The sequence below is a fragment of the Choloepus didactylus genome, chromosome 27 (genome assembly GCF_015220235.1).
Source record: "Choloepus didactylus isolate mChoDid1 chromosome 27, mChoDid1.pri, whole genome shotgun sequence".
NCBI lineage: Eukaryota > Metazoa > Chordata > Mammalia > Pilosa > Megalonychidae > Choloepus > Choloepus didactylus.
Window position 1 is genome coordinate 8,919,406 of NC_051333.1, and position 24,827 is coordinate 8,944,232.

The 24,827-nt window shown below is 42.9% G+C and overlaps 1 protein-coding gene across 1 annotated transcript in view; it reads left to right on the plus strand.

The window, feature by feature from the left end:
* LOC119521145 (binder of sperm protein homolog 2-like) overlaps positions 1–20,322 on the plus strand; it is a 45,479-nt gene extending 25,157 nt beyond the window's left edge. The window contains exon 6 of the mRNA XM_037819208.1: positions 20,169–20,322. Within this exon, the coding sequence (XP_037675136.1) occupies positions 20,169–20,322 (154 nt within the window). The remainder of the gene's footprint in view (positions 1–20,168) is intronic.
* The last annotated feature ends 4,505 nt before the right edge of the window (positions 20,323–24,827 follow it).

Here is a 24,827-nt window from a genome sequence, read left to right on the forward strand (position 1 = left end):
GGTAGTAGAGCAAGGTAGCTATAAATTCCAGCTGTGATCTCATCATCAGTTGCATAAATGAGCTCTCCAGTTATTATATTTCTTCCTCATTTTCTTATTCATACATTTTACATGTAAAGCAAACATCGTTGTTTTCTTCCCTCTCTTAACCCCTTCTCATAGAACATAAACATATTAATAAAAGTTAACTTCACAGCACTCTGTTTAAATTACAGAATATCAAGAAGAGTGAACAACACCCAAGAACTTTGCATCCTCATCTGGGGAAAGAGTTACTGTAGTTTTCCCTGAAGCATAGTTGGAACATGTCAGGCAGTAGTATGACTTTGTTGCTGTCTTTATTGGGAGATTAAGTATGGTTTAAAACAATGTGGTGTTAAGCGGCCCATGATGGTGAGGCTAAGGTGCCCAGGTGTTTGGTCAAACATCAGCCTAGATGTTGCTGTGACAGTGCGGTTAGATGTGGCTAACGTCTGCAATCAGTGGGCTTTAAGTAAAGGAGATCACCTTTGATGATGTGGGTGAGCCTCATCCAAGCAGTTGAAGGCCTTTAGAGCAAAGACAGGTTTCCTGGTGTCAAAACTGCAGCATAAAAATCCTGTCTGAGTTGCCAGCCTGCTGACCTGCCTGACAAATTTCAGAGTTGTCAGACCTCACAATTTCTTGAACCAATTCCTTAAAACAAATGTTGTTTTATACATTATATGTTATATACGTTATTGGCTCTGTTTGTAGTCTCTTCCCTTTTTCATCCCTCCTTTGAATTTGCTCAGTTCCCATGGCTTGGATTTAACTAATGTTACAAGTCAAAAGTGATGCTTGTGACTTCTGCAGTCAGGTCATAAGAAACCTTGAAGCTTCCACTTGGATGTATCAGTTGAGATCATAACACACTTTTAAACTTTATTCTATTATATGGTATGCTGGTTTGGATGTATTATGCCCCCCAAAATGCCAGTATCTTTGGTGCAGTCTTGTGTGGGCAGGAGACTATTGGTGTTGATTGGGTTGGAGACTTTTGATTGGATGTTTCCATGGAGACGTGATCACTTAACTGTGGGCAAGATCTTTCATTGGATAATTTCCATGGAGGTGTGGCCCTGCACATTCAGCCTGGGCCTTAACTGTTTTACTGGAGCACTATATAAGCTCAGAGAGAGGGAGCGAGTTTGCTACAGCCAACAGGGACACTTTGAAGAATGCACAGAAGCTGAGAGAGGAGCTGCAGATGAGAGACAGTTTGAAGATGGCTGTTGAAAGCAGACTCTTGCTCCAGAGAAGCTAAGAGAGGACAAACGCTCCAAGAGCAACTGACAATGACATTTTGAGGAGGAGTTGCAGCCTAGAGAGGAATGTCCTGGGAGAAAGCCATTTTGAAACCAGAACTTGGAGCAGACATCAGCCACATGACTTCCCAGCTAACAGAGGTTTTCCGGATGCCATTGGCCATCCTCCAGTGAAGGTACCGGATTGTTGATGCCTTTCCTTGGACATTTTGTGGCCTTAAGACTGTAACTGTGTAATCAAATAAACCCCCTTTATAAAAGTTAATCCATTTCTGGTATTTTGCATCCGGGCAGCATTAGCAAACTGGAACATATGGTGTAGTGCATGGATTTATTTTTGTAGGTCAAAACACCCTTGAATTCCTCAGATAATCCTTTTAATATTGTCAGTGATTTTAGTTGTATCCTTTCTAGTGGGTGTGTATCCTTTCTAGTGTACCAACCCTGAGCAGTAATTGAGAATGAAAGGGGGCCCCAAAAGATGAATGAGCATGAATTGGTTTTCAACCTGAAAACCAGGACTGTACTCAACAAATCAGCTCTAAGATGTCCTATGCAAAGAGCCATCCTAAAGCTGAGAGGACTGAAGGAGTAGGAAAATAAATGAACCAAATTGTGTGAACAAGATATAGGAGGACCAAGCCGTGCTGCAGTGGGATAGATCTCAAGGGTATTCTTGTGTCCACACACTCTTTTATTATTTTTTATTTTATAATTGTTTTCATTAGATGTCATAGGTTTACAGAAGAAACATCACAGAGAAAATACACAGTCCACCCCCAGACACAGTTTTCCCTATTATTAACAATTTTCATTAGTGTGGTACTTTTGTTATAACTGTTATTATAGGGCCATACCCGCACCTAGAATTCATCATCACCTAAACAACTGTTCTCACACCGTTCTGAATCAATCTGCTCCCCCAACATAGATGTGGAATCCAGTCCCTGGGAAACCCTAAATGGGACGATTGAAGGGTATGAAGATCAATTAGAAGGCAGAGGAAGGTCACTGAATGAACAGTGGATTAGCTCTAAGTGCTAGACACATCAGGTGATAAGGACCTTGAAAATGTGACTGGCTTAACTCTGTACTTCTTACACATGAGTGGAATGACATAATCTTTTGAGATTTAATGAAAGACTTCCACTCTGCCCATCAGGTGGCCATATCTCAGTTGTCAATTGACTGATCATCCAACAATGAGAGCTGTTTGCTGATTAAGATGATTCAGATCAGACACAATGAATGTCTGAATGATTTTCTGGACACTTCCCTTTGTTTGTTATATCCGATAGGATTATCCCCAAATCACTCAGCGATTGGCTGTAGAGATACACTTCAACTGTTCAAACCATAGTCATTTCCATAAAACGTTTCTTTTTGAAGGATTCATCTTATTATCATATTTTAACACTAATCATACTACTTGATTAACTTGGCACTCTTATTTTGAATAATTTGTAAAGACTCTGATGTAACAAATCGGATTATTTTACCCTCATTGACTATTATGACCCGCAGCCTTCACAGTAGCTCAGAAATTGGAGTGGAGATAGAATAAGTGATATAATTATTAGAAAAAATAAAATTCATTACCTTCAATAAAAAAACTTTATTTTTAATAATCATGCTTTTTTTTAACAAAACACATTACAGGATATAAATCACAAGTTGGCAAAATGCTAGCTGTGCAAATTTATACAGCGCACTTAGTTTTCTCACTGAAGAAGAGATATAGCTGTAGTCCATTACAGAGAGACTGCACCAGCAGTAACAAAAGTACACTGGAGAGCACGAACTCTTGATAACTGGGGATAAATCTAACCCAGTACAGAGTATGAACTCGGGTTTTCCACAGAGAGAACCAGTACAGAGCATGGATTTGGCTTCAACCAGGGATAGCTGGAGTCAGAGCAGAGCAAGGGTTAGGGGAACCAATGCTGACTGTAGCTCAGTAGAGAGTGTTCACTCGGGATTACCCAGGGATAACCGTAAACCAGGCCAGAACATTGAGTCTGGTATCAGAGGGGCCGGGTGCAAAGCTCGCCCAACCACTCACTAGCTAGCTGTCTCATTCCACTAAACTTAACCATTTTATCCAGTTTCTTTGTCCTTCATGGGTGTGGACTGGGAGAGGAACTTAACCTGCTCATATAATCCATAGAGTCAATGGTATATATCTGTACAGGGATAAGAATACCTCTGACACGTGTTAGCTCTCCACAATTATTGCCCATTCACAGTGTAATGACTTTTGCTACCACTCTCTAGAGTTAGTTGGAAATTGTAAGGAAATAATAAAGATTGAAATATCTAACTACTTGGTAAATGGAGACCCTTGTCAATGTGCCGCCCTGTCTCTATGTATACATTATAATCCGCCTAAATCACACGTCCACTCCCACCCCTTTGCCTGGCTAAGATCCACCCATCCTTAAAATGACAGTTTGAACATCACCCCCTTTCGGACTTTCAGCTCTCCCCTAAGCTTCAGTGAGGTGCCCCTTCCATGTGTTCTCATGGGTCCCTTCACTTTCTCCTTCATAGAACTTATTAGACTGTCAGTCATGGTCCGTTTTCTCATTTTTCTCCCCCAGAAGCACAAAATGGGCAGTGACCGCATCAGTTTTAGATGTATGTATCATCAGCACACGGTTTGACACACACAAGCTCAACTTGTTCACCCAGCCTGGAAAGGAATAGGGAAGAGGGTGGGTGACTCTTTCCTTGGGTTTCAAATGGACTAAATTAAATATTGTAGCTGTGATTTGCATTTTAGCTTAATTCATTGGATGATCTTCATTTCAGCTGACTGGAGCCCATGGGGAAATGTTAGAAGCCTGGATGTTTCTTTAAGTGTCCCTAGAATCGGTATATCTTGCATTTCATAGGCAACCTGCCTTTCATTCATTACGTGAACACGTGAAATCATTGGTGTTCCCTGTCTGCCACTGGAAAATAGAAAGGTTGGACCAACAAAATAACAGCTGCTATTATGGCTTTTCTGTGTGGTGGATCTGAAATTTTTCTTAACACCTAATCTAGAAAGCACTTATTAAATTTTGAGGTTAATGATTAAATGGAGTCTGTAGTCCAATTATAATTGAATATAAATCCCACCACATATCTGTAGAACACTAAAGCAAGTTCTTGATCTTTGTACTCAAAAACAGATATTGCAATCTATGATTTCTTGGTTCACTTTCAGCTTATTATTATCACAGAATGTCCATTTATTTAGTTTTAACTTTTTTATTTTGAAATAGTCCCCAAACTTAGAAAAATTTTGTGAGAACAGCACAAATAATTCTTGAGTGCACTTTACACAGATTGGCCATCGTAGCATTTTCCAATATCTACTACATCATTTTTTATCACTTTCTCTCTCATATATAATATAAATTTTTTCTTAACCATTTGCATAAATTCTGGACATCACTCCCTGTTATCCCTCAAAACTTCAGTGTATATATTCTAACAAGGATAGTTCCTTGTATAACCTCACTAAACTTACAGAAATCAAGGAATTTAACATTGATGCAATATTATTATCTAATCCACTTGCATATTCAAATTTGGATAACTGCCCCAATAATGTAATAAGAGTATTTTTTTTCTAGTCCAGGGTCCCAACCAGGATTCAAATTACATTAAGTTAACAAATTTCTTTAATCTGCAACATAACTGTGGCTTTTGTTTTTCATAACAGTTTGACAATTTGAATAGCACAGGCCAATTATTTTTTAGAAGGAGCCTCAATTCATGGTGTGTAATGTTTTCATGAATACATTAGACATAGGTCTGATTTTTAAAACATAGTCATATAAAAAAGGGGAGGAGAGGAACATAACAGTATAGAAACCTGATACATACCACCTCACCCAGGTGATCAAGGCCAACATCAATGATGATGTCAGGTTGATAGTGCGTACACTTGATATGATGGGATGGAGTGGTATTTTCCTCCCCCAACTAAAATCTAATCATGGAGCAAAGCATCAGACAAATCCTAAACCAGGGACATTGCACAAAACACCTGCCCAGGGCCCTCTCAAAACACTCAGGATCCTCAAACCCAAAGAGGATGTTAAGGAGACTTGACAATGAAATGACATGTGTTATCCTGAATAGGGACAGAAAATGAATATCAGGTAAAAGCTAAGGAAGTCTGAATAAAAAGTGGACTCAGGTTAATAATGTATCAATATTGGTTTATTGCACCCCACTAATGGAAGATACTAGTAACAGAGGAAACTGGTTGCGAGATATATCGAAACTCCCTGCACATTTTGCCATTTTTCTATAAATGTAAAACTCTTCTGAAAAGTAAAGTTCATTAAGATTATATTTTAAATTGCCCATATATCTATGTCCCTCTGCTTGCTATTGGTTTCTGATTCCATTCCATGAACTCAAACGTAGAGTATCCCAGAATGTTCCCCAAATGAGTTCATAGTTTTTCAACACCATCAGTAAAAATATGTCAATCTTCACAATACCCATTTCTAGGTCTCTTTAATAATAGTCCATGGACTTTTCAACAACTAGGGAGATTAATGATTGTTCTCAGGGCCTATAAATGATTATCTCCAAGTTGGTTTATCCCCATTGTGGATTTGGCCAATTCCCTAACGCCAAGCCCAAAGAGCTCATCATAATGCCAAGTGAATATATGTGGTTTAAAGGAATAGCTTTCCCAAATGTGAAGTACAGTACTGAAACCCTGAAATCAGTGGTGGAGGATTTTGTGATTACAGATGGTGTCTTCACAGTAACTTACCCCAAGTCAGGTAAGGAAACAGAACCAGGAGCTGAGACCGTGCCATGTTCCTTACACATTTGGTACATGGCAATGTGAAATGCTTTGGTGGAAATAGGAGCCTGAAGTAGGAGTGTCCTTTACCTTCAGAGAACGGGATTTAAACAGGAAATTAAATTCAGATGTATGTTCAGCTGGAGTAATACAAGGTATTAAAAAAAAAAAACCCATAGGGGATGTGCTCCTCAGGAAGATTCAGATGTTTGCATGGGGAGTAGAGGAGGAAAGTAACTGAAGTCCTTAAAGAAGAAATAGCATGTCAACTGAGATGAAAAGAATGAATGAGAAGGTATTTGGTGAAGAGATATTCTCAGGTAAAGGAGTCACCATGGTCAGGGGTCAGTGATTGGCAAAGGGCCTGTCAAGCTCAAGGGGCTGAAAGAATGATTCTTCAAGTGGGGAATTAGGAGAACTGAAAACTGGACAAAGATTGAGCTGAGGACATGGAAAGGGGCTGGCCCTGAAAAGCCAGTGCCAATGGGAACATATTAAAAGCACTTAAGCAGGGAGTGGCTTGAACATAATTTCAGTTTCAAAACATTTACACGGTTCGCTCGGTGGCAGAGAAAGTTAAGGGGATTATTGAGAAGGAGATAAGTGTGAACTAGTTAGGAATACGGGGCAAGATGTGATGGTGCCTGGAACTAGAGTTGGGGGGAACGGGGTGGAGAGAAATTGAAAGAATTGAAAATTATTGACATGGTTGGAATCAAAGCAACTTGATAGTTAGTAGGATGGAGAGCTGAGGAAGAGAGAAGTTCTAGAAGGTTCCAAGATTTCAAGCAGGGGGACAGCAGGGGTGGACAAAGAGCCCGTAATGCAGGAAACCCTTAGTCGGCATTTCACATTACAGACCTGAATCCCCTTGACATTTGCCCTAAAAATAATTGTTTCTCTCTCGTAGTGAACATAGGCTTTTGACATAGGAAGATTGTTTTTGGTTCTAAAAACATCAGTCATCTGACATTCTGAGTACAATAGAATTTGCAAAGCACAAAGCCTCTAATGCCTGCTACCCACCTTAGAGGACTCTCTCTGCCAAAAATTAGTGAATCCTTTTTATTGTTCAATATTGTTTCCGAGGTGCCAAGAGAAATGTACCTTTCTATAAAACCAGTTTGATAGAGTCATAATGGTTGTAGAGTTAAATGCCAAATTATTCTTCCCTGCACAAAAATAAAAGCGGAAAGCATATGTCCTCCTGTAAAAGCTGTAGCCCTTCTGTGTTTGCCCAAAAGGTGATTTTCAGATGTGATCAGGCACTGGAAAGAAAAAAGAGAAAGAGAGAGAAATTCAGCCAAAACCCATGGTATCGTGTGATACTGTTAAAAGTCCACAGTGCATGAAATAAGCCAGGCACAAAAAGAGAGATATTGTGTGTTACCACTAACATGAACTCTGTGAAAAATGTAAAATAAATGTTTTCTATTGTAGAATGTGGGGGAACTAGGCACATTAGGAGAATTATTTCTGCACCAGAAAAACAATAAATGTCTTCTCACATTTGCTAAGAGAAAAAAGAATCCATTGATATTCCATTGGCATTTTTTTTTCATTATTACGTTTTTCCATTTAAGGTGATTTATCTCATCAGAAATCCCAGAGATATTCTTATCTCTGGTTATTTTTTCTGGAAAGTAACAAAAGTGATTAAGGAAGCAGAGTCACTGGAGCAGTATCTTGAATGGCTCATCCAAGGAAATGGTGAGCGCGATATAAAATACGAGAGCTGGAGGGATTCCTGGAATCCTTTCCCAGATCTCAGTTAAACCCAAACTGACATCTCTACATCTCACCAACCTGTGGGTATAACACTCCATTATGATTGGCACCCAAATTTGCTAAGTCCACACACTGTCCTGCATAATAGCAGAAACAAAGCCGATCCCTCGGCTTGCCCCATCCAAGGTAAACTGATCTATCTACTTTGTGAGTCTCCAGGCCTGCCCATAACTAACAAAGGCTGCTCATATTCATCTCCCCTGCTCTGCCAATTTGTGGCTTTCTGAAATTTAGCTTTTCATTGGCTTCCTGGACTGCTCAATCCTGACTTTACACCACTTTTCCAGATACCTCTTTCCAAAACTCCCTTAATCATCTTTTCCAAACTATCTCAAAATTGTTTGCATTACCCTAAGATTGCTATACCTTCAATAATGCAGAAATGCTGGTCTTTCTCAGAATTTGCAGTTTTTTATATTTTCTCAAAACTACCAGGAGGCCCACATTCCAGCTGTGATATGTCTCCCAGCTCTAGCGGCCCATGGACATCTCCATTGGAGAGAGCCGTAGATACCTCCAATTCAATATTTTCAAAATTAAAAACACTTTTCCCCCACACCCCAAACTGCTCCTCTTCCAGGTTTATCTGTCTCAATAAATAGACCACCCCTCACCCAAGGACAAGCATTAATTTGCTCTTTTCCATCCCAATCCTATATCCTCCTCAGCAATTTCCAATATGTATAATTACTAATCAGGTGCTTGGACCTTGTTTGATGTCTTCATTCTGGTGTCTGCCAAAATATAGCTGTATTTAGAGAAGTCCTGCTTTTTAACACTATAAAAGAGCATCCTTCCCTGTCTCTTATTTATTTTTTTTCCTTAGTACTTATCACTAATGGGTACATAGTCTATTCATTTGTGTATTCATTGTGTCTCCAGTTTAAAATATAAGCCCTCTGAATTGCTTGGTTTGGTTCATTGTTGACCCCGTTTCTTGAAACAGTGTTTGTCACGTAGTAAATACACCTTGCTTAAATAATGAATATCTGTTTTCCACCACCTTATGGGTGATTTATTAGCCAGAGCCATTGTCATCACCCACCTAGATCAACACATTATTTGTGTCCAATCTTTGACATTTTCAGGCAATGTTACAACCATAAATTATGTATGAACAGTTCATTCGCTCTTTACAGCATTCCTTGGATGCGTTGCCCTCAACTTAAAGTCCAATCTTCATAGCGCGGCATTCACGTTTCTTATTTACTTGGCTAAGCTGAATTCATCAGCCCTATGTCCTGCCTCACTGCTTTCAGGAAAAGAGCAACAGTGAAATGACTTGGGGAGGACAGAGACATGAAGAGAACACTTCCCTCATCAACACTGTGTTTGATCTTGTCATCCTGTACATAAAAAGCCTGGGATGTACGTCAGGTGTCTCCAGAAATCCTAGAAGCCTGTGCCAGTTTGAATGTTTTATGTCCCCCCAAATGCCATTATCTTTGATGTACTCTTGTGTTGATTAGATTTTGGAATCCTTTGGGTGTTTCCATGGAGATGAGACCCACCCAACTGTAAGTGATAACTCTGATGAGATAATTTCCATGGAGGTGTGGCCCTACCCATTTAGCATGGGCCTTGATTAGTTTACTAGAGCCCTATATAAGCTCAGACAGAAGGGGCAAGCTTGCTACAGCCAAGAGGGACACTTTGAAGAATGCACAGGAACTGAGAGAGGAGCTGCAGATGATGGGACATTTTGGAGACGGCCTTTGAAAGCAGACTTTTGCTCTGGAGAAGCTGTGAGAGGAAAAACTCCCCAAGAGCAACTAAGAGTGACGTTTTTGAGGAACCACAGCCTAGAGAGGAACATCCTGGGAGAAAGCCATTTTGAAACCAGAACTTTGGAGCAGACGCCAGCCACGTGCCTTCCCAGCTAACAGAGGTTTTCCGGACACCATTGGCCATCCTCCAGTGAAGGTACCCCATTGCTGGTGCATTACCTTGGACACTTTATGGCCTTAAGACCGTAACTGTGTAACCAAATAAACCCCCTTTTATAGAAGCCAATCCATCTCTGGTGTTTTGCATTCCAGCAGCATTAGCAAACTAGAACAAACAGTTATCCATTCCTGTGGGTGAATGTGTTTTCCTTCCCCTCCAATTTTCCCCAATTAAAGCACTGCTTTGGAGGACATCACGTGACAATGAATATGAAAGCTTTTCTAAGATATATACGTAGAAGTTAACTTCATGGCTAAGAGGATACACTCATCTCCGTCTTGATTAGGTGTTGCCAAATTTTTCTCCAATAGTTTTATACCAATTTACACTGCCATCGACAGGCATAATAACTTCAGTTGCTCTAGCTCTTTCCAAATATTAGTATTTGCAGATATTAATTACATTTGCAATTTTAGGAAGATAAAACATCTCATTGTTGTTTAAATTTGTGTCTCCCAGATTAAGAGTGGGTTTGAACAACTTTTTAAATGTACAGAATATTTGATATTCCTCTTTGATCAATACATATTTTTATATATTGCCAATTTTTCAGTTTGCTGTTTATTTTTTGTGCATTCTTAACAATTCCTGATTACTAATCAGCCTTATGCCATGAAAGTATATTTTCCTTATTGCTTCCTCTTTAATTTGATTATGTTTTCTGTTTTAAATACAGAGGAAATGTCCTTTAATTGTGGATCAGGAAGAAGTCTCAAGACAAATGTTTCAAAGATATTCTCCTATGTTGTCTTCTAAAAAAATATAACATTTTACTTTGCATATTTATATCTTTAATGCATATGCTTTTTATTCTTTTGAGTGTGTCCTGCAGGGTTTAAGACTTTTCCATATGGAGGGACAAACGTCCCAAGTGCCCATTGACAATACACTGGATAGATAGTTATGGTGTATTTGCCCCATGAAATACTATACTTCACATGAGCACAAATTTCAGGAACATAATTATGAGTAAGGGAAGACAGATACAGAAGTGTGAAGCTGTGAGGTTTAATTTATAAAAAGAACAAAGCCAGCAAAATCAATCTATGGTGTTACAATACTTTGAAGGGAGGGGTGAAAGTTTTCTTTTTCCTGATCTAGCTGCTGTTTATGTGAATATGTTCATTTTGTGAAAATTCATAGAACTATACCTTAAAAGAGTTTTTGTATGTGTATCACCCTAAGTTTTTTTATTAAGGTAAAATTCACGTAACATAGAATTAGCCATTTTAAAATGTACAATTCTACGGCATTTAGGACAGTTGCAGTGTTGTACACCCACCACGTCTATCTAATTTAAAAACATTGTCCTCACCCCAAAAGGACACCCCACATCCAGCAGGAATCACCCTCCATTCCCCTTCTCCTCCAGCCCCTGGCAACTGCTCATCTGCTCATCCATCTCTATGGATTGATCTATTCTGGGTATTTCATATAAACGGAGTCATATAATATGTGACCTTTTGTGTCTGGCTTCTTCCACTTAGCAACGTGCTTTCTGAGGTTCATCTCGCTGAAGTAGGTATCAAGGCATCTTCCTTTCTCATGGCTGAATAATATTCCACTGTACAGCTAGACCACATTTTTAAAATCCATTTATCAGTTGATGGACCTTTAGGTTGTTTCCACCTTTTGGCTATTGTTGAATAGTGCTGCTATGGACATTCGTGTATGAGGTTTTTGTTTGTTTGTTTGAACACCTGTTTTCGATTATTTCCATAGGGATTTTGCACATTTAAGGATATGTGCAGTTTTTTCTTCACTCAAGGATGAGTTACAAAGTACTCATCTTCCTCCTTCAAATAAAACTAACTTAAGACACACAACGAACACAAATTCAGGTAGACCTTATTGTGGTGATTAAAAAAAAAAATTGCAAGGATAGCAGAGGGGAAGAGAAAAAGTGTAGAAAGGAGGTGTTTCCTCCAATTTACCCAGACATGCAAATCTCTAAAAATATCTATAAAAGTTTTATGGTGCCAGTCATGTACCAAGAGTATGAGGGGCTCATGTTTCATATCTCTATGAATCAATTTTATACATAAACTGAGAGGTAAGTTATGTACCTGTACCTGGGTACAGGGGTGTGTAGGAAAGAAAAGACTGCCATATTGGGATGATGGGTGGACATGTCCTCTAAACTGTGAGTGGTCTGAGATTTTTCTTCTCCACCTAAATTTAGGATTTCTTTGTAACTGTCTATCCCAGGGTCATATCTAAAGTCACCTCCAGGACCTCGTACCTAACTCGGTTTTGAAGTCTTTCCCGGTCACGACTTTCAGAACCTCCTTGGCCCCCATCCCCTCCTGTTGTTCCAGGGAATATGCCAGAGAATTCTTACACCCTTCCCCTTCAGAGACCCCCTCCTTCACAGAAACCCCTCGAAATCGGTGGTTCTCAGACCTGAGCCTGCATCAGAATCACCTAGAGGCTCGCGAAAGCACAGATTAGGGGGCCCCCACCCCTAGGATTTTGGGGATGTGCTGAGTCTACCCTTGTACCCACCAAGCAATAAAAGGATTTAAAAGTGGTTGATGTTATTATTTATTGTTAAATTATTAGAAATATCCTATGTCTTGATCTGGGTGGTGATTATCTGGGTGTTTTCATATACAAAATGCATCGAACTGTACATTAAAAAAATTGTGTGCTCTATTGTATGTTAATCATACCTCAATAAAAATAGGTAGAAATAGTGATTGATATACTAATTGATTAATATACTAATTGGTGAAAATTTCACTGAAATCCCCTTAAATAAGATATGTTCTGAGATATTGAAAAAATTTTAAGAGATTAGACTTCTCTTCTTCCATCTCCTGCTTCTTTCCATTAATAAGATACCACCAGGAGTTTATTTCATTAAAATACGTTTACAAATAATCTTAACTCATTTTCCTTTTCACTGAAATATCTCCAAATAAAATCTGAAAGCAATAAAGGCATTTTAAATTGCTTGTTTAAATTGCTACTCAGATAATATAGTAATTGTTAGGTATTTAATTGGTTAAAAAGGTATCCAAATCACTGTAACTGTTTGCCCTTTTGCTGAATCCTTCTAAACAAAATGCTAGTCAATTAATAAGACTTTAAAGTTTTTAGGAGCTTTATCATAATCATAGTCATCAGCATAAATTATAAAATTAAGAAAGAAACATAGGTTTATTAGTTACAAAATTCTAAATTATCTGGCTGCTAATTTCACATAATCCTTTTAAATAAAGTACCTTCAGCTTTTTAAATAAAAGCTTAACATGTTTGAATATTACTATTTTATTTATTGAATGGATATAATGATCACCATGAAATTAGTTGGCTAGAAGATGTCAAAAACACTCTTTCAATGAAATGCTCATAAATCAAATTCCCACCAAAAAACAGAATTTTAAAGAAGATAGGTCTGTTATATTATTAATAATGAAATAAGACAGCTCTGTGAATTTATCATTTAACTAAATCATAAAGAAAATTTAATAGTTCCTTTTAAAGAAATCTCTCTAAATAAAATACCTGCCCAAATAAGAGGATTTTAAAGTGACTGTACATTATTGCTATTGATATTATCATTTAGTATTAATATTATATTAAGTATATGGTAACCACAGTTACAACAGTTAAAAAGTGTTTCAAAATCACATTAACTAGCTGTTCCTTTCATGCAAATCCTTATAAATAAAAAGCCAACCAGTTGACCAAGATGGCAGCTGTTCCCCCACAAAATCTTTGAACAACTGGCAAAAACTGGCCATTTTCATCAAAACTCCAAAAGCAGTTAAAAGGGTTGCAGTAACAGGGCAAGAGCCAAATCAAGAAAACACGGCTTAAAAAGCTGTAGAAGCAGCCCACCACCTCCCCAGTGTGGAACCAGCCTGTGCTCCCCTTGGGAGTCCCGCACCCTAATCTGGAGGAAGTAGAGTCACTCTATAGGCAAACGGGGGTGCCTGCTTCCCGCCTGGGGCTCTAATCCTTCATGCGTCTTTGAATATGTCTTTTGCACATGTATCTTGGTGAGCATCTCTGTTGGGTAAATACCCAGGAGTGGAATTTCTGAATCAGAAGATATGTGTACATTAGGATTTAGTAGCTGCTAAACTGTTTTCCAATCTTGTTCCAATTTAAACTCCCGCCAGCGGTTCCTGTGCGTCCTGCCCGAGTTAATATTTTCTGTTTGGTTTCAGCATAAATTACATCAATGGAAACAAATGGTAATGTGAACTCTGGGTCTTCTCCCCGCCTTCCTCCCCCATGAATGTGAACGGTCTCGCCCCACGCCACCACCCCGAGATTCCCTGAGTTTCCAGGTCGCCTAAGTGGTCCCTGAGGAACCCGAGGTCTCCCCCCAAAACCAGACAGCATCCCCCCAACCCCACTCCCTGCTCTGACCACGCGGGCCCCGGCCGCCCCCTGGGACGGGAAGGGTGGTGTGTTGGTGCCCCCTGGTGGCCGCGGGGCCTCACAACAGGTTCACGGGCGCCTCGGTCTCGCCCAGTCCCGCAGCTTTCATCTGACCCCAAGGCGTCTCCAGTCCGATTGATGTAACAGTAAAAACCCGCACTATTTTAAAGTTATTTCCTGTCAGGCATTTTATTTTGAAGAATTTCTGGAAAGAATCAGTCAAAATGGTGCTAAAAAATTTTTAACCAGCAAAATTGGGGATACTGTGTTCATTTACTATAAAAATAGTGGGGACGCATTTAGAATCTTCCTTTTGCTGGCACTTGATTTATTTCGATGGGTTTCTGTGAAAGGGACCATCTGAATACGTAAATCTGAATTCTCTAACGGCAGTAATACATCCGATCAGTGGCGCTCGTTCTCAAGCTTTGCACGTAGGAACCACCCGGGGAGACCCGTGACCGGGCACCTCCCAGAGCCTGCTTAACTTGTTTGGGGCATGGCCTGGGTATTGGCCCTTGTAAAAGCCCCCCCTGGTGGATTCTAATGTGTGGCAAAGTTTGAGAACAACGATTTAGAGCAGTGATTCTCAAAGCTGGACTCTCACCAGCAGATGGGCATCACTCAAGAACTACAATGGTGCATCTAACACCTCTGGGTTTCGGTTTGACCCCCACTTCTGCCCCGCTCACCAGACCTTACAAATGTGAATCGGAAACTAGATGCAGGGATTTAGGATGAAGCATGAGATCTGCCTGGAGTGAGCATCCTGCAGGGACAGGAGAGAATCTGGTAGACTTGGGGTTGGTGTAGGGTGGGGGTGGGGGGGTCGGTCTAGGCTGTGGGAGGGGTCCTGGGAGCAGACTCCAGGTTAAGCTGGAGAAGATCCCAGGTAAGAGGGTGCAAGGCCCTCCCTCCAGCCAGGCTGAGCAGCAAGGGCACCTGGGTCTCAGGTGTACAACTCAGGTGTACAACTGCATACCTCAGTGTTTCAGCCTCTGCATTGCTCAGAGACCCAGTTTGATCCTGCCAGAAAATAGGTTACCTCTACTATTTTCTCCAATTCCAGTCTTTTCCTCCCAGAAATGGAGCCCCATAGACCACCTAAGTACCTACGTAGCCTGCCTACCCCTCCAGACCCCAGGACAGTGGTTTCAGCCTTTGTATAATCTTCTCACACTTTGTTCCTCCTTGGAAAACAGGATACCCCATACATCTGGATCTGAAAGTATCTCACACTGCTCCCTGAAGGTCTAAAAATGAGTTTTTTGTTCATCTGTTGGTTCCAAGGCCCCGTCTGTCCCTTTTGGCAAATGGGTCCCTCATTCTCAGTCTCACTAGGCTTCCATTTGATCCCCTTTCTTCCCTCTCTCCAATCCTTACAAAACAGACATCTCTGTCACACTACCTCCATCTCCACCCCAGGGCACCGAAGAAAGAATTATGCTTGAACTTTACCCATTTGTTAGCAGAAGTGAGGAATTATTTTCTTACATACTCTGTGGTTGAATCCAAAACTTAAATTTTCCAAGAGTAAAATGCACATTAGATCACATCTTTACCATTGAAACCATGGATAGCAATGAATCTACAAAGATCGCCATGGAATCCACCAAAGATGGATCACCATGGATCCCAGTGGATCAACAGGGATGACCACTGGCAATCCGAATAAGGGTGCAAGAATTTGATGCCTTTTTTTTTTTTCTACAAGCAGGAAAACAAAAAGAAATTCTTTGTCAGCACTACCCTGGGGATCACACTTATGGGGAAGTTTAAGACCTGCCTTCAGGAAGTTGCCTCAGCCTCCCTCCTGGGCTGAGTGGGAGGTGCAGATGCTTGCACTGGGGATGGTTAGAACACAGCTTGGTACTGCAAGGAGCGGTGGGACAGAGCCCAGGAAAGCTTCCCACTTAGACAGCGAAGATTCCCAGATTCAGACCGGGGAAGGGGTGGCCCTGGGGCTGCTTGGGTTAAAAGGTGAAAAGGAAGTGAGATAATAAGAGAGAAAGGAATCCTGTTCTACGTAAATCCATTTACCTTCCATTCTGCAATGACAGCAAATACCATTTTCTATTCACTAATGTCCCTTTGGTGCCTGGAGGGCCCCAGGGGCAACAGCCTCTTCCCAGGGTGTGACTCTGAGTCTCCCAATCACATTGAACCATCTCTCTCCCTGGCCCTCAGGATGCCCACAGGACTCCGCCCACCTCAGCTCCCTCTCCTAGAATGGATGGAAAATTGATTTTTTCTACCCTCCCCAAAATGTGAAGGTTTGACTGGGGTGGGTCTCGGTATGCTTTAATGTTTCCCTCCCTTACCAGGGTCTGTCCAATAAGGAGGAAGGGCTTTCGTTATGTCCTGATAGTCTGTCCCATGTACACACAACCTGCCACGTGTCCCCAATCTCCCCCCCCCCCCCCCGCCCCAACTATCATCTAATTCTCTCCTTGCTCTGCGGGGCTGGCCTGGCCTAAGAGGATTAGAGCATTTGCTAAATGTGTCCAGCTCAGGACAGAGAACCAGCTGTGGGGAGGCCCATGAGCCAGGACCCGCCACCAAGGGGCAGCAGGGTGAGCAGAAAAGGGGGAGACAGAGAAGGGCAGAGAGAGGGGAGGGGAGCATCTACTGTGGGGGGGGGGTACCCAATAAGGGGTACATGTTTAACAGGAAGCAGCGCTTACAAGATGGCCATGAACATTACTAATTTTCAAATTGTAAAGTCCAGAAGAATGACCAGGTAAGTTATTAGAATTAAAAAGCGTAGCGCTGGATTCCTGGATACGATATAAATTTAAATATATCAGTTGAATCCCATATAGAAGATAAACAGAAAAAAAGAAATGAAAAAGCCATTTAAAATGTCAGGCAATAATAAAGATGAAGTCTAGGAAGAAATCTAAGAGAGAGGCAAGATCTCTATGGTTAAATGACACTTCATGGAGAGTTCTTCGTAAAAGACCAAAGGAATGGTGAAATAAATGATAGTCCTAGTTTGGAAAACTCAGTTTTGTAAAGTCGTCAATTCCTCCCCAAAATATATAGAGAGAGATTTAATGCACCCCAATTAAAAAACCAACTGGTTCCTTGGGGAAATCACGAACTCATTGTAAAATTTTATGGAAGGGCCAAGAAAAACTGAGAAACTTGATAAACAAGGGGGGAAGATGTGTCTTACTGGATATCTTGAATTATTTTAATTCTATAGTAATTAAGTCAGCAGATTGTTGGTCCAAAGACAGGTATAGCGATTACAAGCTCAGCATATACAATTCAGACACACCACACATTAACTGAGAAGCAGTGAGGAATGGATGGATGACTGTTTCGTCTGATATTCAGAGGACAATTGTATATTCATAAGAAAAAAATGAAATTCAACCCCTACCTCACACCATTTACAACAAGCAGGTGTATTCAATGCCTAAATGTGAAAATAAAAGTAAAACTTCTCAATGATAAGACAGAGTATCTTCACAAACTTGGGATTCTGCAGGTTTTCTTAAACTAGACAGGTTAAATCAACACTAAAGAGTAATAGAGAAAAGAAAAATCTAGACCATTGCTCCAACTGTGCTTCTCTCAATTACCCGAGTCTGCAAACTTTTGTTACCAGGTCATAATACTTAAAAACTTTTGTAATGTTCTTTAATTGTATGTTTTTTTAATTTTTTAAAATTTTTTTTTATTTTTCATACAGTTGATTTAAAAAAAAAGTTAAAAAAAAAATAAACAAGGGAAAAATATGCAGAGCCCCCTTGAGGAGCTGGTGGAGAATGCAGGGGTATTGGTCTGCCCCACCTCGATGATTGCCAACATGCCCACAGACATAGGGGACTGGTGGTTTGATGAGTTGAGCCTTCTACCACGGGATTTGCCCTTGAGAAGACTGTTGCTGCAAAGGAGAGGCTAGGCCTCCCTATATTTGTGCCTAAGAGCCTCCTCCCGAATGCCTCTTTGCTGCTCAGATGTGGCCCTGTCTCTCTAGCTAAGCCAACTTGAAAGGTGAAATCACTGCCCTCCCCTCTACGTGGGATCAGACACCCAGGGGAGTGAATCTCCCTGGCAACGTGGAATATGACTCCCGGGGAGGAATGTAGACCCGGCATCGTGGGATGGAGAACATCTTCTTCACCAAAAAGGGGATGTGAAAGGAAATGAAATAAACTTCAGTGGCAGAGAGATTCATAAAGGAGCCGAGAGGTCACTCTGGTAGGCACTCTTACGCACAATTTAGACAACCCTTTTTAGGTTCTAATGAATTGGGGTAGCTGGTGGTGGATACCTGAAACTATCAAACTACAACCCAGAACCCACGAATCTTGACAATTGTATAAAAATGTAGCTTATGAGGGGTGACAATGGAATTGGGAAAGCCATAAGGACCACACTCCACTTTGTCTAGTTTATGGATGGATGAGTAGAAAAATAGGGGAAGGAAACAAACAGACAAAGGCACCCAGTGTTCTTTTTTACTTCAATTGCTCTTTTTCACTCTAATTATTATTCTTGTTATTCTTGTGTGTGTGCTAATGAAGGTGTCAGGGATTGATTTGGGTGATGAATGCACAACTATGTAATGGTACTGTGAACAATCAAATGTACGATTTGTTTTGTATGACTGTGTGGCATGTGAATATATCTCAATAAAATGAATATTAAACAAATAAGAAAAAAATCTTTTGTAATGGTTTGGCAGGGTAGTTTTCAGTTGTATTTGCATTTGGAATATTTTTTATCATTTTTATATTACCTTTGTGCATTTTACTAAAGCATCAGTGTGCCAACAACTGGATTTTTCTAATGATGCGCAGAAAGAGAAATAGTGAAACAGCATAAAATTTTCAACGAAAACTATTCAGTAAAAGACATGCAAGGGTGAAAGGACAAGCCGCCACAGTTCCTCAGAAAGCTATATGACCAGGCAATCCCAATTCTACGCATATATCCGAAAGAATTGAAAGCAGAGAGTCACAGATATTTGCACACCAATATTCATAGAAACATTATCCACAATAGCCAAAAGATGGAAGCAACCCAAGTGTCCATCAATTGATGAGTGGGTAAACAAAATGCAGTACATACACACGATGGAGTATTAGTTGTAAAATGGAATGAAGTACTGATACACGTGACAACAATGAATGAACCCTGAAGACACTGTGTTGAGTCAATTAAGCCAGACAAAAGGACACATATTGTATGATCTCACTGGTATGAAATAATTAGAATAAATTCATAGCATCAGAAACTAGAACACAGGTTATCAAGGGCCTGGGTGAGGGGAGGCAATGAGTTAATATTTAATAACTGTGAAGTTTCTGTTTGGGGTGATGGAAAATTTTTGGATGGTGGTGATAGCACATTGTGAATATAAGTTAATGCCACTGAATTATATTATCTGAATGTGCTTAAAGGAGAAATTTGTAAGTGGTAACATATTGCTAGAATAAAAAATTTTTTTAAAAGAAAGGTAACCAGGGTATACATTTATATCAAAGACCTAATACAACAGCATGGGACTAACGGATATTATTTTTTAACTCTGTTGGCTAGCAAATAATTTTAGAATTTTCTACAATAAATTTGACCAAAGGAGAGCAAAAAAAAAAAAAAAAAAAAAAGACAAGCCACGAAATGGCAGACATATGCAACATATTAATTGCCAAGGTAATTTGATGTTTATAACTCATCAAAATATGTAAAGAATCAAATCCATCAGAAAACGGACAAAAACACGTAGACACTTTACACTAAGGCTGAGTTCACCCGTGAGAAATCCTCAACCTACTATCATCAGGGAAATGAATATTAAACCGCAACGAAGACCCAGGTAGGCATATCGCAAACATTAAAATGTCGCACAATCCCAAAGGTCGGCGAGGACGCCGGCCAGAGGAGCGCTGTGTGTGCAAACCCGTCACTGCCCTTTTCAGGGCTATTGGCGGCCTCGGCTCAGCCTGCGCGCACCGCAAGCGACGATTCCATCCCCAGTCCCAGGAGGCGACAGAAATGCTCCCGCGCGACCCCCAGGATGAGGCCCGGGGCACTCACAACAGCCGGACGTGGAACAAGCGCGGGCCCCGATGAGCAGGTGGCAAAGGTCACCGGTGCCACATCCACGCTGTGCAGGGGAAGCCCGCGGTGAAGACAGACGGGCGCCGGCGCGGGGGCGGCTCTGGGGGGCAGTCGCCCTTGTCCCCGGGTCTCCCCGCGGCCCCTGCAGGACGTTGCAGGCACAGAGCACGGAGCCCCCTATAAATTCAGTAATGTCTTGGTCCTGAGTCGTTTCCGTCCACAAAGCCAGACGCCGCTTGGTACCCAGATGTCTTCGGGAAGAGCGAAGACCCCCGGAAGGGGTCTTGGGGTGCGAGGAGCTCTGTGAAGTCGGGAAATAACGCAGGGTCTGGCAACAAGCCCGTGGCGCGGGGGTCCCGAGCCCATGCGGGACCTGGCGCAGGTGGAGCGCTCCGCGGGGTGCCCTGCGCAGGGGTCCCCCAAGCCGGGCCCTGGCTGGAGACAGCGGGCTCCGGGGCTGCGAAGATTCCCAAAGGTCTGGGTGGAGGGGGGCTGCGGACATCTGCGCCCCCCGGGAATTCGGGATCCGCAGGAGCAGGGGTAGGGGCTCCGGGACACGAGCCCGGCGCACCCCGGGCTCCCAGCTGCCCGCCCAGCTGCCCCAGTGGCCGCTGCCGCTGCTGCTGCTGCTTCATCTGTCGGGAGAACTTGGCCCGGCGGTTCTTGAACCACACCTGGGGGTGGGGGGAACAGAGGGGGCGTGAGGAGCTGGGAAAAGGGAGGGGCCTTGCGCACCCCGCCCCTGTCCCAGGAATGAGGGTTCTCGGGTAAGATGCGCCGGAAACATGCGGCGGCCTCTCCATATACATCCATCAGGCTCCCTTGCGCCCCCAGACCCAATCAGAGGGACCCTGGCGTTCAGAGGGCCGAGGGAGAGCTGGGAGTGGGGTGCAGGAGGACAGGGCTTGGACACCTAGGAGCCGAGGAACCCAGGGAGGGGTCTGCCCCAGAGGGCCCCAAGCTTAGAGGGCTGCTCTGAGCTCTGGGTGCAGGGAGGCCCCGTCGGGCGTCAGGCTGGGCCCCGTCGAGTTGGCGGGTTTGTGCCAGCGCAGGGGCGACGCAGAACTGGGGCTCCAGCCCTTGCTGGTTGCCTGACCCAGGGGGGCACTCGGCGTCTCCGGCCTCAGCGCTCCCCGCCTGCTGCATGGGATGGGGTGGCACAGGCGGCCGCGGGGCCGGGGGCGCCCGGGAAGGAAGGGCCCAGGGTCGCGGCGGCGCGCGGACGAGACCTGAACTTGGTGCTGGTTCAGGCTGAGCCTGGCCGCCAGGGCCGTGCGCTCCTCGTAGCCTGGGTACTTGCAGTCGGCGAAATGCCTCTCCAGCTCCTGCTGCTGCTCCTTGCTGAAGACGGTGCGTTCCTGCCGCAGCCTCCGCTGGGGGCCTGAGGACGGTGAGGGGTCTGGCGCGGGAAAAGGAGGTCAGAGGGGCCCTGCAGACAAACCCCCGCCGCCCAGGGAGCCCCCCCCACACCCCCCTGGGCCAGGCCCTTGATCGGCGGGGAGGCCGGAGACCCTGGCTCTGCACTTTCCGGCCCTGAGCTCCTGGCCCTGTCTGGTCCTCAGTGTCCACATCTTTAAAATGGGCGCGACAGAGGCTTCCCCGTTATTTCAGGGCCACAGCCGAGGGCTGCCCCGACCTCATCCTGCTCCCCCACGCCCGCGCACCCACGGGGTGCAACCGACACTCGTAGGGTGCGGAGGCCTCTGCTAAGCTCGCGCCGCATGATTTAATTTCACTCTTCAAACACCAGGATTCCTCCACTTTCTGCAGCACACGAGGCCGAGATAGATCCATTCAGTCTCTGCGCCCAGAAGGGCCCTCCCAACTCTGAGCCCCGGGCTCCCACCTTGGCCCGAGGGCCCCGGCCCCTCACAGGCCCCTTCAGACTCACCCATGGGATCCTGAGGTTCTCGCGGCCTCGCTCCTGTTCTGCTCCCTGCGCATGAGCCTCTGCCCACCAGGCCTGGGGTTTAAGTCCCATCCTCCACGCCGTGCCCGCCCAGACCCACCCTCCTGGCGCTGGGACCCGCCCTCTTTCACCTCTGCCCTGCAGTCCCGCCCCTCCCCGTGCCTCTTGCCAGGGTTGATGAATCCTTTGTTTATTGAACAGCTACTACGCGCCTGACCTGGGAGCTGGGAAAATCCCAATGTCTGAGACAGCTTCCATCCCAGGTCAGGGGGCGGTGTTTCTCATCCAGGCGGAGAGCAAACCACCGGCGAGGTGCGGGGTCCCCATCTCAGGAAAAGGCGCCTCCCGCCAGAACTCAGTCCCTGCCTCCTTCCCTCAGCCTGTCCTGGGGGCTCCACTGTCTGACTCGAGGCAGCGTCCCACCTCACCCCACTTCCTTGGCGGCCTCCCTGGCCAGGCCAGCACGCTCTCTCCTGGGAGAATTTTCTTTCTTTCTCTCTTTTCTTTCTTTCCTTCTTTTTCTCTTTCTTTCTTCCTTTCCCTCTCTCTCCTACCTTTCCCTCCCTCCCTCTTTCTCTCTTTCTCTCTTCTTTCTTTTTTTAACTTTTTACTTGAAGTAATTTCAAACTTACCAACAGTTGCAAAATGCATACAGAGAACTCCAGCACTGCCCTCCCACTCAGAAACCAATGCCTACCATCCTTTCACATTTTGCTACATTGGCCATGTCATTCTGCCTGTCTCCCTGTCCATCTGCCTATCCCTCTAAGAGTGAACATTCTTGTCCTTTTAGGTCATTCTCAGTGTGGCCTCCCAGGTGCCCGGGCATGGGAAGGATCGCTCATGACTGTTGTCATGGTGATAGTGGCTTGGCTTCTTTTCCCATAGAAGACAAAGGTCTGATGGGGGTTCAGGTGAACGGCTGGAGATTTCCCCTTGTGGGTGAACGTACCAGATTCTGGTTTACATGTCAGACTCATGAGTTAGTTCTCTTGAGCTCATCGTTAACCCTTGTGAACATGCTGGGAACACAGCGTTGACCAAGAAAGCAACGTCCCTGCCCTCGAAGTTTTCTCAGGGTAGCAATTTCTTTGGGCCAATAAAGGTATAAATAGATGGACACGCTTACCGATAATATTTGATTAAAATATTAATAAAATCCATGAATGTTCATAGAAACATTATTCATCATAGCCACGAAGTGGAAACAAACAAAACGTCCTTTACTTGATGATTGGATAGACAAAATGTGCTCTATCCATGCAATGGAACATTGTTCAGCTTCACAAAAAGGAATGATGTTCTAATGCATGCTGCGATGTGGATGAACCTTGAAGATGTAATGCTAAGGGAAAGAAGCCAGAGAGAAAATGCCACATATTATGATTCCATTAAGTAGATCAGTGGTTGCCTGGGGCTGGAGAGAGGGGTTATATGGAGTGACTGCAGATGTGTCCAGGGTTTCTTTTTGGAGTGATGAGAATGTTCTGGAATTGGACCATGATGATAGGTGTACAAGATAATGAACATACTAAAAGCACTTTAAAATGGGTGAACTTTAAATTATGTGAATTACATCTGAATAAAAAATATAAATCAAAGCAATGCTCATTATATTTCCCAGGGGATAGACAAAGAAGCGAGCCACGGTTTGCCCCTAGACTTGGTGAGTCTGGTTTTCTCTTGCTGGGGATGGACCATAGGTTAGTCAGAGATTTTTGGAGAGTGAGTTGGTGACATCTGTTGAAAGATAAAGTGTACATTGCACTAACGGACCCAGTGGATTTTTTGTAAGAGATTTATCCTGAGAGAACATTTGTCCCCTCCCCTGCAATGTGAAGAAACAAAAATGCATTGTGTGGCTCAGTATATAAAAAATGTCAATTAATTAGAGCCACATGTCCCCGAATAAGGGAAGGGCCAAATAATTTGTGGCAACTTCATGCTCATTAACAGTTAAAAGGAATGAGGGAGAGCTGTTGCTAACGATTGATTATTTTAAATGCATTTTTGGTTTTGTGTTGTTTCACTGTTGGATTCCTACCTTCCTGTTCCTGAAATAAATGAGTTCTGAGTACAAAGTCCTTGTTGGTTTCCTTTTGTTCCAAATCCCTGTGTATTATTTATTTTTTTAATTTATTTTTTTGTGGTAACATATACATACATATGTATATATAAAATACAAAATTTGCCATTTTAACCATTTTCAAGTGTAGAATTCAGTGGAATTAATTATTTTGACAATGTTTCACCACAGTCACCACCGTCTATTGCCGAAACTTTGTCATCACCCTAAACAGAAACTCCTTGCCCGTGAAGCAATCACCCCGCATTCCCTTTTCCCTCTGGCCCCTGGGAACCTCTGATCTATTTTATCTCCAAGAATTTGCCTATTCCAGATATTTCATGTAAGTGGAATCAGACAATATTTGTCCTTTTGTGTGTCTGGCTTACTTCACTTAAGGAACAACACTTTAGGCTCAGATTTGATGAGTGATGACGTATTAAATAATCAAATGAATCTGCAGCTTTGGGCGTGGAATAACGTCTCTGCCACATTGTTTATTTCTAACAATGTGTACATTTAATAGGCATATGCTAAAAATAT